This window comes from Morus notabilis, unplaced genomic scaffold (genome assembly GCF_000414095.1).
Source record: "Morus notabilis unplaced genomic scaffold, ASM41409v2 Scaffold2090, whole genome shotgun sequence".
Taxonomy (NCBI): domain Eukaryota; kingdom Viridiplantae; phylum Streptophyta; class Magnoliopsida; order Rosales; family Moraceae; genus Morus; species Morus notabilis.
In genome coordinates this window covers 59,246-73,154 of record NW_010359164.1, presented here as the reverse complement: position 1 = coordinate 73,154, position 13,909 = coordinate 59,246, and the positions used below count along the sequence as shown (strand labels likewise).

General features: G+C 42.9%; 1 protein-coding gene across 1 annotated transcript; it reads right to left on the bottom strand.

Annotated features, from left to right (window-relative positions):
* On the bottom strand, nt 1-3,858 carry LOC21386908. Its single transcript, XM_010093763.2, has 7 exons — nt 3,639-3,858; nt 3,221-3,309; nt 2,948-3,086; nt 1,301-1,399; nt 1,046-1,168; nt 615-877; nt 1-477 (listed from the first exon to the last, which is right to left on the bottom strand). The coding sequence occupies exons 1-7, from the start codon at nt 3,829-3,831 to the stop codon at nt 367-369; spliced, it is 1,017 nt and encodes a 338-aa protein (XP_010092065.1). The 5' UTR covers nt 3,832-3,858; the 3' UTR covers nt 1-366.
* Nucleotides 3,859-13,909: the final 10,051 nt, after the last annotated feature.

The window sequence follows — 13,909 nt, the reverse complement described above, 5'->3', positions numbered from 1 at the left end:
GCTGTAATCAATAGTTCATCAAATCAGCAATCCACATATAACTCTTCTCAACATCTAACAAGTTTCACCTTGATGACCAAAGACTCAAACTTCGCATCATGGGCACCAAGGCCACCCTAGTCCGTACTACAAAAAATGATTTAGCTTTTGTAAGCAAAAAATAAAAGGAGGTGGATACATACCCAAATGCCTTCCCTTCATGCTTCATCCACGTCCCCCCAGAACCACATAATCCCAACGAGAGCATAATACAGATATCAATGGACCTGAACCTTACAGTTCTATCGTGATAGTTTTAGAACATGACAGAATTGTGAGCACATAGCAGGCATAAAAGGTATTCCTGTTTTGTCGGAACAACCCCAATTATGCAGTGATGACACCAGAAACCCATGGCACAATCAATGGTGCGGTCAGATGGGAGTTTCGGTATGAGTCGGGATACTTGTCCTTGAAATTTAGTTTGGGCTTTTCAGCCTGCAGTTTGATGTTTCAGAACAAGACAAGTTAGACTGGAGTGACATTAGATAGAGTGCAAAGAGAAATATCAGCTTTAGTGAGGAAGAAGCTTCAAGTAAAGGGAAAGAAACAATGAGAACAAAAATGATGCTTACGTATTTCAGCCAGCACTCTTGATTTTTATGTTGATAGATGTCCGGAGAATGGCACCCCATTTCAGACGGGCAATAAACCCATATGTTGCATTTCTTCTCACCCGGCCTCGCGTGTTTAGCTTGATCAAAGCAAGCCTGGCAGCAGTCAGCTGCACTTTCTTTGTGGAAGGTAAGCCCCCATCTCACAGCAGCACCACCATAATCCGTATGAAGTTCAGCATGACATTCAAGTGGAACTGGTCTACCGGGTAAAATGTCTTCCTCTGTAAATGAAAAAGTAACCATCAATTAATAGAATAAACTACAGTCGGTCACAAGATGCAAAAATCTTTATCTTTCTGCACAAAGGTTTATAAGTGAATAATCGAATATAAAGGAGTGGTTGGAAAGAGAAATAGACTAATGACTACTGGGAAGAAGTAATATATTACCTGATTCTTCTTCACCATCAGGTTTATCATCATGTTCCTTGATTATTATTTCAGGAGGTATCCAAAGGCCAATCTCTTCTGACAGCACTGCCCAATTTGACTCCAAAGCTCTTACTAGCATCTCTAAAAAACGCAAAAGAATTGAAAACAAAAATTGTTCACTCAAATCAATGCATAACTCTGGTCCTCACGGAATATAGTACTACAGACAAATCACATAAAAAGTAAGATTCCATCGAGAAACAAACTCTATACCAGCTTCCTCATGTGAAATAGTTGAATTCGGAGCACTTCTCTCATAGGTCAACTTCTTAGTTTCGTTTAGCTTTTCCAAGCGCCAGCTTTCAACTACTTCTGTTATTAAAAATGAAAAAGGTAACAAAAATAAATCAGCAAGCTAACTAGAAACTATTACTCAAGGCTTAAGATCACCGCACTGGTTAACAAAATAATTAGCCACTCATTATGCTTCCTGGACAGTTAGAGAACTAAAATGGTCCCAGCAATGAATGAATAGCTTCAGAGACCATCATATGATGGGAATTTATTCTCATACTCAGGAACAAAATTTTAAAAGGGAAAGGAGGGTTGAGTTGGGGGCAGGGGAAGGGGAAGGGGGAACATAGATAGGCGACAAACAAATTCTGGTGGAAGTTGGAGTAGAGCCTTACATGGAAGGAACTTCATTGTTGCCTAATTGCTTTATCTAAGAACCTTACGCTATTAGCTTTAGAATTGATTGATAACAATGACGGCAGTGTATTGATAGTAAAAACAACAATGCTAAAGTAGCAATCTTGTGTTAGTGCCAGTTATGAGTTCTAGTGGGAATAACATCACAACAGAAATTAGAAATAGAAAAGGCAAGTCTCAAATGAATTAAAACTGTTAGTGGTGCAAGTGGCATTTACATTGGTCTGGATAAAATGTATAGTAGCACTGACATACTAGTCATCAGAAAACAATTATATCAATTATCAGATAGAGATAGCTCAAATGACAAAGGTATATGATGCCAGACACAGGGAGAAGACAGAAAGAAAGAGAAAGGAAGAAATAAATAGAGAAGAGAAGCAAAACAATTGAGAGAGAGTTCTACTTCTAAATAATTAATATCAATCATCAAGGTGGCAAGTGAAAATAGAATCACTCGGCTTATTTGTAGTTGAATAGAGCCTATAATAAGATAAACTCCACATAAAAATGAGATGGGCTTAATGAAATCCAAACTAAAAAATGAGAAATAAACTAGATTATAAACCCTGCATTTATGCCTAATATATCTAAGCTGCAATAGTGCTGGAATAGACCCAATAAAATTTCATTTCCAATGGGGAATGAAAAAAGAAAAAGAAAAAATAAAAAGTAATCTCATCTGCACTAAGCCGGTAATAAAAAAAAAAAGCTGGCAGCTGCCAAGCAGATTGCAATACATTCCACCATATAAACCTTCTAAACAACCTAGTAACCTACAAAATGGTTTTCCCTCGAGGGAAAAGTGGTTTCCCCCAAACTGGAAATGTGTTTGTCTAGAACCCATCCTCCACAAAGACGAAAGAATTTAACAACATCTGCTTTTCTTTAAACTACAACAGGAATTCACAAGCCAAACCTCAACAGCCACCCCAACCATAAACCGAAATTGATAGCAACTATGTTCAAAGAACATAATCGAATAACACTAACTATATCATAGTAATCATCCATGCAGAATACGACCATTTTCCATTTATGTTTGACACCCTTGTGGAAAGACTTGACATTTCATAAGTCACAATACTACATTCAAAATTTGCCTAGGAAAAGATGGCAACATGAATTAAAACCTTTACTTTTTTAATTCTTTGAAATGCAACCCAATGAGAGGAACACAAAGATTAATCAAAAGTAAGGCACTCTCACCTCTCTGTTCAGTAATATTAGGATTGGCACCCAAAGTTTTCAACCTATGAATAATGTCGTTTGAAATACTCTGCTTCAAATGCTTTGGCAGTTCAACAACCATTACTTCACTGGAAAGCTCCTTCTCAAGTTTCTTTACCTTTTAGCCACAACAACGAGTTTTCAAAACAATTTTAAAGACAGTCACAAGGGAAGAGATACCTCAAGCTATGCGTAATACAAAATAAGTTTAATCAACGATAAATCTTATCCCAGAAAAAGAATAGAACTTACCAATTTAACAAGCTCAACTGGTTCTGCTTCTTTGCGAATCCGAATTGATTCTTCCATATTCCTAATCTGATCTGGGGTGTACTTAACAACTGTGGAAAGCAAGAAAAGAAATCATAAAAAAAAATGGGGATAAAAGGAATTCCCTTAAACGAACAATAATTTATAGGTTAAACATTTATAAGACCAGAAATTGCAAGTGGGTTTTCACCGATTCACCAAAAACAGCAAGTTGGTTACCGAAAATGAACAAAAATCTTCAATAAAATCCGCCTCAAAACTCTAAATTAGGAAATAATAAGAAATGAAAGTACAGTTTGGGTTGAGTTGGATATATATAAAGCAATCCCTAGAAGAAATCAAGACACTCAAGAAAACCAGTGTGTGTGTAAGAGAGAGAGAGAGAGAGAGAGAGAGATACCTGGACTTGAATAGGTGTCGGAGTAGATGTAAAGAGAGGCGTAGAGAGAATGAAGAACGTAAAGAGCGACGACAATGTTGATGAGGCAAAGGATGAGAGTGGTTCTCTTGTACGAACAATTACAAAATCCTGCTCCTACTCCTCCCCATAATTTCCTTTCTCTTCCTTGATTTCCCCACTCTCCCCTCGCCATCTCCCTCTCCCTCTCCTTCTCTCTCCCTCACCCTCATCCCACCATTGATTTCCTCTCTCTCTCTCTCTCGAGCTTCTTCTTTTCTTCTCTTTTACTATTTCATCAGATCAACCAGATAGATAGATAGATCAACAACGGAAGCACTCAGCTTCAGTTACAGAACACGCCTTTTCCTTCCTTTCTCAGAATTATAAAAAATAAAAATAAAAATAAAAAAGCAGCGAAAATTGTGCTGTGGATTTTTCTTCTTCTGCCTTTTCTTTCCCCCCCGAGACGACCTAAAAGGCTAAATCGATGATTTGCACTGAGCTCGAGCTAGTATAATGGGAAACCGGAATTAAAGTTTTTTTTTTCTTTTTTTTCTTTTTTTCTTTTAGGATTTTAAAACTGATAAATGATTTGATGATGATATCGATGAGCTATCTATCGCGGCTTGCTTAGAGGAAGTATTATTGTAAAGCAGGATCGGCCTGAGTTTTCCTCTTTTTCCTTTATTTTTATTTTTATTTTTTTATTGTCTATTTTTATGTTTGCCGTGATTGTTGGACTTGGTGGGGGTGGGGGTGGGGGAGGCCCGGAGGGGTGATCAAGCTCTGTGCCTTGAGTTGCAAGGCACGTGCTAACGTGCGCTTGGGGGTGTGGTGCCCGTTTCAATATCATTTGGAAAGATGTTCGCGACACCACTTATGTCAAGTATAATGATATCTTGATTTATACTTCTTATTCTTAATTAAAGTCTCATTTATTTTACCGATTCGAGTTTAGAATTTAAATTTTTTTAGTAAAAAGTTCTCAGAAACAGTTACATTTAACTTTGTTACTACAATAAAAAACTCTCACATAAAATCACATATCAACTCGAATCAGCGAAATAAACGGACCTTAAAGACATGTTTAGTTCATGTATTTAAATTATGATTATTAATTCTAGAGTTTGAAATTTAAATTTTTATGAGAGAAAAATATTATAACAAAATTAAAAATCATAATTTGAACGCAGAAAATAAACGAGCCTTAATTTTTTTTAAACTAAAAAGATATTATATTAATCAATAATAAAAGTTAAAATTTCATACTCATACACTTTAAAAAGTATGTCTTTTTTTCTCACAACTATTAAAATCTGAGTCTATAAGTTCATGACATGAGGTATATGTTTTTAATTAGAGTATGTGCTTAATCTTAACAATATTTTACAATGTTATTTTTCATTTATTTTTTTCTTTTCCTCTCTTTAAACTTTTTTTTTTTTTGTAGTTTTAGCATGGAGTTTTTTTTATTAGAAAAATGGAGTGGAGTTATATAAAAGAAAAATATTTAAAGACATTGTTAGTGATAAGAGACACCACCCTTAATAAAATATGAGTATTGTTGATGATGGAATTTCGTCAACAAGACCTTACCGAATTACCTCACGGTAGACCGTTGGGTTACCGGTTTGGAACTTATGATTTCACTAAATATGTTGGAATTTGTGGTAGCGTTTTTGTTGGGTTGTGAAGTGAGATTATGCTTATGAAAGTAAGAACGCACATGAATTTTATAGTGGTTCACTCTGTTAATCAAGAGCTACATCCACTGTATTGTATTTCTCTTGTCTTTGTTCTTACAAGTTACATATGCGTAAGGAAAGAATTCATCATCCCTCTCTCTCTCGGGGGCTCTTCCCTTTTATAGTGGATATTGCATAAGTCTCTGCCCCATGGTAGGCGGTTTGGACTATTGGACCGTGTCCTTCATGAGGCCCGCCCACTCGAGTGGCCTATGGCCTCTTTTGTCCAGACCGTAGCCTGCCATTACATTTTGGACTGTTCACTCATCCAATTTGTCTCCCCATTACGGCTCTGTAGATCCCTGTAACAACTAGTGATCCGTTCCAGGCAGTTTTAGGGGCTTGTAATCATTTCCTATGCAACTGAAATTCTCCAAATCTAGACGCAACCTTGGGATATTCGGCTGGTCTTCTCAGGGGTCTTCCTTGGGACGTGGATCCAGTTGCTTGTGCTCTGCCGTCTGCGCCTATACAAACATCTGCCGAGGGTACCTCTCCTACGGTCGACTTTATTGCGTTATTTTGCCCGGGCTAGTCTTGCAGACCTCGACTGTATATAGGATCGACGGTCTCGGTCTTCTTATACATTTGGCTCTCCCGCCATACAGGAGAGACAAATGAGGCTCGAGCGTCAATGGCTAAATGATGTGGCAGGTATGGGGCCACGTGTGGCCTAGTCATTGTCTGACATGTCTGACGGCCTCGACCGGCTGAGACGTCGGCGGTGGAGGCTGAGCCATCACCGGTAATTGATATTACCGATGCCCCTGAGGCCCCTCCGCCCCAAGAACGCCTGCTACTTCTCGGGGAAAGGGTCATTGACCCACAGTTTATCATTCCCGATGTTGCTTCGGCTTAGATTGAATTGGCACTGAGTCTGCCCCTGCACTTTTTCATCGTCTTCTAGGCTTTGTACGAGTCATTCTTTTAGCAGGACTGGGAGAGCACGACTTGGGCTTCCTTGATCGGCTGTACGCGCCAACAGATCTCTCTCCAGATCCATGTATACTTCACCGCCTATGTGTCATGCATTTTTGTCTTTCTTTTTCTCTTATTAATAGATTCTTTTTGACTTGGCAGTCCCTTGTCATCTCTCTTCTTAACTTTATCGATATGGTTAAGGTGGAAGAGAGAAGTAGGGGAATGGACCGCATCGAGGGGCGTTTGAAGGCTCTCCTAAAAAAGGAAAGAGACAGTAAGGAGGAGACTTTAAAGAAGCTTACCCTCGTTGCCAAAGAGCCGGAGGAAGTAAAAGGGGATCTGGAGCGTGCCCGGAAGGAGAACGAACTCGTCCGTAAAGAGGCTGCCGACTCCAAGAATGCCTTCCGAAATGAGGGATACAACCTTTGTAAGCAGGAGGGCTATGACCTGGGTAAGGTGGAGGGTGTTAAGGAATTTGTTGCTTCCGCCGAGTTCGCTCAGAATAATGCGGTCATCGCTACTAAGGCCGTAGAGGATTTTAAAGACTCTGAGGAGTTGCATGATATGCGTGCCAGTGATATGCTGTCTGTTGGCAAGCAGATCGTGGCAAGGATTAACAGGCATCTGCCTGGCCTCGACTTTGACTTCCTCTATGAGCCCTCTTCAGACGACGAAAGTTCTCTTGCCGAAGGTGGGGGCGACGAAGGCAACGACGGATCTGGGGAAGCGGCGGATGATGGCTGCGAGGGCAGCCAAAGTGGTGGAGGCGATGAAGCCTAGGATGCTAGGAGTCGAACTATAACTTCTTTTTTTTTTGTAACCTTGTTTCAATATTCAGATAATGGATTATATATATACATATTATATATATATATATAAATATATTTGTTATATACATCTGATTGCCTTCATTTTTCAAGTCTTACTAAAATTCTGCTAAGCAAATTGTCTCTCTTCCTTGAAGGGGGCGATGTCTCATTTTACCCCTTAGGGTCGTCGTTTTAGCAAATTCCTTAAAATTTACTAAGTAAATCGTATCTCCTATTTGAGGAGGCGACGTTTTATTTTGCCCCTTAGAGTTATCGTCTTGGCAAATTCCTCAAAATTTACTAAGTAAATCGTCTCTCCTCTTTGAGGAGGCGACGTTTTATTTTGCCCCTTAGGATCATCATCTTGGCAAATTTCTTAAAATTTGCTAAGTAAATCGTCTCTCCTCTTTGAGGAGGCAACGTTTTATAGGGTATGCGCATGTTTTTTGTGAACCGTAAACCCTTTACTCCCCCATGTATGTTTAAAAAACTTTAGGTAGACATATTTAAGGGGTTGATTTTTAGACACATGCTATGAATAAGCTTCGTTTGTATTAATGAAATGCCAAACACGGTTAAAGTATGTAAGAATTCGTACACTATTGGTAGTACAGTTTTAACTGCTCTGTATTCCATGGATGTTGAATTCGTTTGCCGACGAGGCTTTCCAAAATGTAGGTTCCTGGGCGTAGCATCTCCCTTATGCAGTAGGACCCTTCCCAAGTCAGGCCCATGGGGCTAGTATTTTTTGGTTTAGTACTCTGTGTCACCTTTTTTAACACCAGATTTCCTGGGACAAACCTTCTTTGTTTGACCTTCTTGTCGTAGTATCGGGCTGTCCTTCTTTGGTAAGCGGCGAGTCGTAATTGGGAGTCGAGTCTTTTCTTCATGGTATACTTTAGGATTTTATTGATGGCCTCCACTTGGCCATTGGACTGTGAGTGTATTGGGGCAGAGAAGTCATTTCGTATGCCTAAGTCATCGCAAAACTTACGCGTTGCAGCGTTGTCGAACTGCTTCTCGTTGTCAGACACGATTGAGTGCAGAACACCGAATTTGCATATAATGTTGTTCCCTATGAAGCTGGTGTAGGCTGCCTCGGTATTCGAAGTAAGAGCTTTCACCTCGGCCCACTTGGTGTAGTAGTCCACAGCGACGATGGCGAACTTAAGGCCCCCGGGTGCAAGGTGTAGAGGTCTGATCAGGTCGATCCCCCATTTGGCAAAAGGTCATGAGCTAAGAATGGAAGTTAGGTTCTCTGAGGGCGCTCTAGGAATTGTGGCATATCGTTGGCACTTATTGCAACGCCGAGCGTATTGAAACGCGTCTTTTTTAAGCGTAGGCCAATAGTACCCGTGCCTCAAAACTTTAAGAGCTAGAGATTGCCCCTCGGTATGATTACCACACACTCCTTCATAGATCTCCCTGAGGACCTCTTGCACCTTATGATCATTTAGGCACCGCTGTAAAGGCGTTGAGAAGCCTCGTCTATATAGCAGACCGTCATATAGTAGGTATCTGGCGGCCCTATACCTGATCCTTATGGCTTCATCTCTGTCATTGGGCAACTCTGCGTTCATCAAATACTGGATGAGGGGTGTCATCCAGTCTCCAGCTGTTTGGATAGTCAGGACTTCTGCCGCCTTGTCAATGGTCGGCCGTTCCAATTCTTCGATGGGGATGACCTCTACTAGGTCCGAATCCTTTGACGACGCCAGCTTGGCCAGGGCGTCGGCGTTTGTGTTCTTGGCTCTTGGCACCTATTGTACCTCATAGCTCTTGAATCTTGCAAGCTATTCCTTTACTTTCCTCAGATAGGCCCTCATTATCTTTCCCTGTGCCTGATATTCCTCTTTTACCTGCCCGACCACTAGTTGGGAGTCACTAAAAATTTTGAGTCTCTCGATCTTTAAATGACTTGCTAACCGTAATTTTGCGATCATCGCCTCATATTCTGCTTTATTATTCGACACTTTGAATTTGAATTGCACAGCCGAGGTGATTTTGTGACCCTCTGGGCTTATTAGCATGACGCCAGCTCCTGACTCGGTTTCATTTGATGCTCTATCCACGTAAAGCTTCCACCTTATTTCCTTAACTTCTTCATCGGCGTTTAACACTAGTCTATGGGAGAACTTGGCCATGAAGTCTGCCAATGCTTGTCCCTTGATTGCCGCCCTCGGTATATATTCGATGTCGAATTGACTTAGGTCTACCAACCATTTCAAAAGTCGACCCGAGGTTTCAGGCTTTTGTAACGCTTACCTTGGCGGGTGGTTCATTAGGATTCGTATGGTGTGTGCCTGGAAATAGTGCTGAAACTTCCTCGAGGCCACCATCAAGGCGAGAGCTAACTGTTCCATCCGGGTATATCTTGACTCGGCGTCTATGAGCCTTTTGCTTATGTAGTAGACCGGTAACTGGATCCCTTCTTCTCTGATCAGTATGAAGCTTACGGCATGCTTCGATACGGAGAGGTATAAGCTCAACTTCTCGCCGGGTATGGGTTTTGATAGGATTGGAGGTCTGCCAAGGTGCTCATTCAGCCTATGGAAGGTCTCTTCACATAGAGGTGTCCACTCAAAACGCTTGCCTCCTTTCAAGGCATCGAAGAAGGGAATGCATTTGTCTGTCGCCTTATATATGAACCTATTAAGGGCGGCGACGCATCCCGTGAGCCTTTGGACCTCTTTTGGTTTCGCGGCAGACCTCATATCCTGCAACGTTCTTATCTTCTCTGGGTTGGCCTATATCCTTCGGTTACTGACCATAAAATCAAGAAACTTTCCTAACCTGACCCCAAAAGCGTATTTCAAAGGATTTAGCTTCATGTGGTATTTCCTTAAACATCAAACATTTTGCCCAAATGGCTGACGTGTTGTCTTGCCTTTACACTCTTTACCAGCATGTCATCGACATACACCTCCATCGTCCTTTCGATTTGTTTGGCAAACATTTTGTTTACTAGCATTTGGTATGTTACCTCTGCGTTCTTTAAGCCAAAGAGCATTACCTTATAGCAATAGAGGTCCATGTCCGTTATGAATGACGTGTGCTCTTCATCGGATGGATGCATTAAAATCTGGTTATAGCTGGAGTAGGCATCCATAAAACTTAACAACTAGTGCCCGGCAATGGCGTCAACCATCTGATCTATTTGGGGAAGTGAGAAACCGTCTTTTGGGCATGCTTTGTTGAGGTCACTGAAGTCGACACAAGTTCTCCACGTTCCATTAGGTGTTTTTACCAAGACCGAGTTTGAAACCCATCTGGGATAGTGAGCCTCCCTAATGAAGCCGTTATTGATGAGCTTGTCGACCTCCTCCTTTAAAGTCTCGTACCTTTCTAGATTCATCGGTCGGCGCTTTTGACGTTTTGAAGGGTAAGTGGAGTCGACGTTCAAAGCGTGACACATGACTTGAGAGTCGATGCCTTCCATGTCTGCATGCGTCCAAGCGAACACATCCAGATTTTTCTTCAGGAATTCCTCGACCCCGTTTTCAACGTCGATGGCAGATCTGACCCTATCTTCAGTACCCTCATCGATTCCCGCTGATCCACCTAGACTTCTACCAGCTGCTCGATTGGTTGGGACCATGACTCTTCCGTGACCCTAGGGTCTATATCCTCAACTGGTCCTTGTTGTACCATTCTCGCCTCTAGCTTCCCTGGCTGATCGTATCCGCGTATAGTGTCTGAGTATGCTACTCTATACTCGTATTGGTTGCTTTTTATTTTCCCTACGCCATTGGGTGTGGAAAACTTGACCTTTTGGTGGTAAATGGAGGTTATCGCCTTTAGTGTCTGAAGGGTCGGCCTTCCGATTACAGCGTTGTACTGTGAGCCCCGTTTGATTACCACAAAATTTACCATGGTGGTTGCATGTCTGGGTTTCTCCCCCGCAGTTATTGGCAATTGAATCGTCCCTTGGGGGATGACTGAGTCCCCTGTGAATCCATACAATGACCGGGACGTTGTCTCTAATTGCTCCTTGGGAATTCCCATTTTTTCCAAGCAGTCAAAGTATAAAATGTCCACCGAGCTCCCATTGTCCACCAGGATCCTGCATACGGTGTGGTTCCCAATAACTGCCTCTACCACCAAAGCGTTGTTGTGGGGGAAATAGACCTCCTTTGCGTCCTTCTTGGTGAATGCCACATCTGTGCCACTGAATTCAGTCGTCTTTATGGTGGAGAGAGTCCAAAATCTCTCCTGGTACACCCTTTGCCTCGTGGGCACAGCTCTTCTGGGACTTCCTGAAGTCTCCCCCCAGATACGGTCCCTCGTGTATGGTTCTTATGACGCTGACCGGTTTGCGATCTTCCCCTTGCCGATTCTCCTCCCGGTGTCGACCATCGTTTCCAGGAACATGACCTCGTCTTTCGGCCTTAAACTCTTGTAGCCTCCCCTCGCAAATTAACCTTTCGATTTCATCCCTTAAGTCGGCGCAGTGGTTGGTGTTGTGGCCGACGTCACCGTGGAACCGGCAATACTTGCTCTGATTCTTTCAGTTTGGGTCTGACTTCATTGGATCCGGTCGGCGTAACAAGTTTCCTCATCCGACCTGGTTGAACACTTCCTCGACGCCTATAGTGAGCTCGTGATAGGAGTCATACCGTTGGAACGGCTGGGGCTTTCAATTTTCATCTGGCCTCGACTTCTTTGTTTCCGGAGGGTTTGGTGCCAATGCGGTCTGCTTCTCTCTATTTCCCCCGCCTCGTCGTTTCTGATTATCTTGCTTTCCCGAGGTTAACCCCGAGGTGGCCGAGGGCTTCCGGTTCAGGTCGCGCTTAAACGGGCTGGTCTTTTTCATACTGGACAGGGCCCCAATAAGAGCCTCCCAATCCGTCATATCCGTTGTAGCGGTGACGGCTTCCCCGTATCTTGCGAGCCATTCTTTTAATGACTCGTTCAGTTTTTGGTATACCATTGTCAGGTTTTACTTTGGCGGGATATAGTTCTTTGCCCCAATGAACTGAAGGGAGAATGCTTCCTTCAGCTCCTCCCAGCTGGAGATGGACTCTGGTTTGAGTGTCCGGAACCATATTCGGGCAGACCGTTAAGTGGTTTCAGAATGCTCAGCACATTATCTCCTCCGCATATCCATGCAAGAACATGTGTCTTGTGTACATTTCCAGGTGATCATCAGGATCCCCTCTGCCATCGTACGATGGGATAGTCGGGGACTTGTATTTGTCAGGTAAAGGTGGCAAAGGGTGGTCGTGAGTTCGGCTGGGAGTGATGTCGACGTTGACCACTTCCGCCACCTGTCCAAGGTTCTTTTGTAGGTGGCTTACCTAGCTTCTGACATCTTTCTTTAAACCGGCGACACCACCAGTGAACCTTTCTTATAGGCTCGCTACACGCTCCATAATGGCCTTAGCCTCTTCCATAGAGATCGCAAAGCTGGCACCTTTTGAGGCTCATGCCTTCTTCGTATTCAGCTTATCCCTCAGGTCTCCGCCTTCTTGCATCGACCCCGAATCTCCTGGGATATTCTTTCCCGGGTTCCGAGGCAGTGCCTCAGGGTTTTCCAGGCCGGCGAGTGCTCTTCTCTCCTGGGTTCATCGCATGGCAGCCCTTTGTCAGCTACTAATGGACTTAGACGGTCGAGGTCTTAGGTTATCTCCCCTGGCATTTTCACTGTCCCCGATCCTTTCCGGGGTACCATGGCGGTCACCAACATCATGGTTCCCAGCCATGGCAGCTCCTGGTGGTCTCAGGGCATCTTCCAAGGGAGGCATGGAATTTCTTCGTTCCAATCGCTCGACAATAGTCGTTAGTCCTCGAACTAAGTCGGTCAGAGTGTCTAGCTGGGCCTGCATCTGTGCTGGGTCAAGCTACGACGTGCTTGTGGGTAGAGCTTCATCCCTCGCCAGGGGTTAATTCCCCTGGTCGGGCTGATTCCTCCCAGCCCCACTGTTGGTTGGATGTGTCGAATTTTCCTCCGTTTGACTGGTCGGATTTGAAGCACCATTTTTCTTTTGTGGAGGCATGGTTGTTTATTGTCCGGGGTTGAACACGTGAACCAGAGATTCTGGGTTCCGTCCCTAACGGAGTCGCCAATTATTGACGGTGGAATTTTGTCAACAAGACCTTACCGGATTTGTCACGCCCCCCAAACGGGGTGGGTGACGTGGAACTCGATTTGGGATTAATAAAGCAGATTCCCAACCGGGTCCCACACTTAACTGCATAAAAATATAAATAAACGACATAATCCAGGAGCCTCTGACACACAGGGCTCCACCCCACAGGACATACAGTATCGTACATACATGCACATGTAAATAATCAATTACAATAGACATCATCCACAGTCTAGTAAATCCAATATTAAATAGGTTTACATAATTTCTCAAATTCCTTACATTTGTTCAAGAGGATAAACTCAATCCTCACTTGATCCAACAGTAGCAACTCCAGCTACCCTGCACCGCTCCTCGAGTCTCCTGGGAGGGGTTTAACATTTAAAACATAAAACGTGAGCGAAAGGCCCAGTAGGATATAATTTGAAATATTTAAAATAAATGAGCGCATGAATAAATGATTGAATACATAAATAAAATAAGACATTCAGTCCCGACAGAACAGCCGGAACCTCACATCCTTTTTCTCAAAGGAAATATAACTGAAAATAACCATGTTACAGGCTTCAGCAAGTAATTAGTACAAATTACTTACCTAACCAAGTGTCTCGCCTACCCGGACCGGTTTCGGGTTCTGCCCCCGAGGATGCACTCTCCGCATCCTATCTAGGCTTACAGCAATAGACTCTATTACCAGTTCACAAGAT

Excerpts from the sequence above, each read along its gene's own strand:
- LOC21386908 (XM_010093763.2), bottom strand. The coding sequence starts at position 3,831 with ATGGCGAGGGGAGAGTGGGGAAATCAAGGAAGAGAAAGGAAATTATGG. Across the intron at positions 1,169-1,300 it reads TATTTCACATGAGGAAGCTG|AGATGCTAGTAAGAGCTTTG; the intron begins GTATAGAGTTTG and ends TGCGTTTTTTAG. Across the intron at positions 478-614 it reads AAGAGTGCTGGCTGAAATAC|GCTGAAAAGCCCAAACTAAA; the intron begins GTAAGCATCATT and ends ATCAAACTGCAG.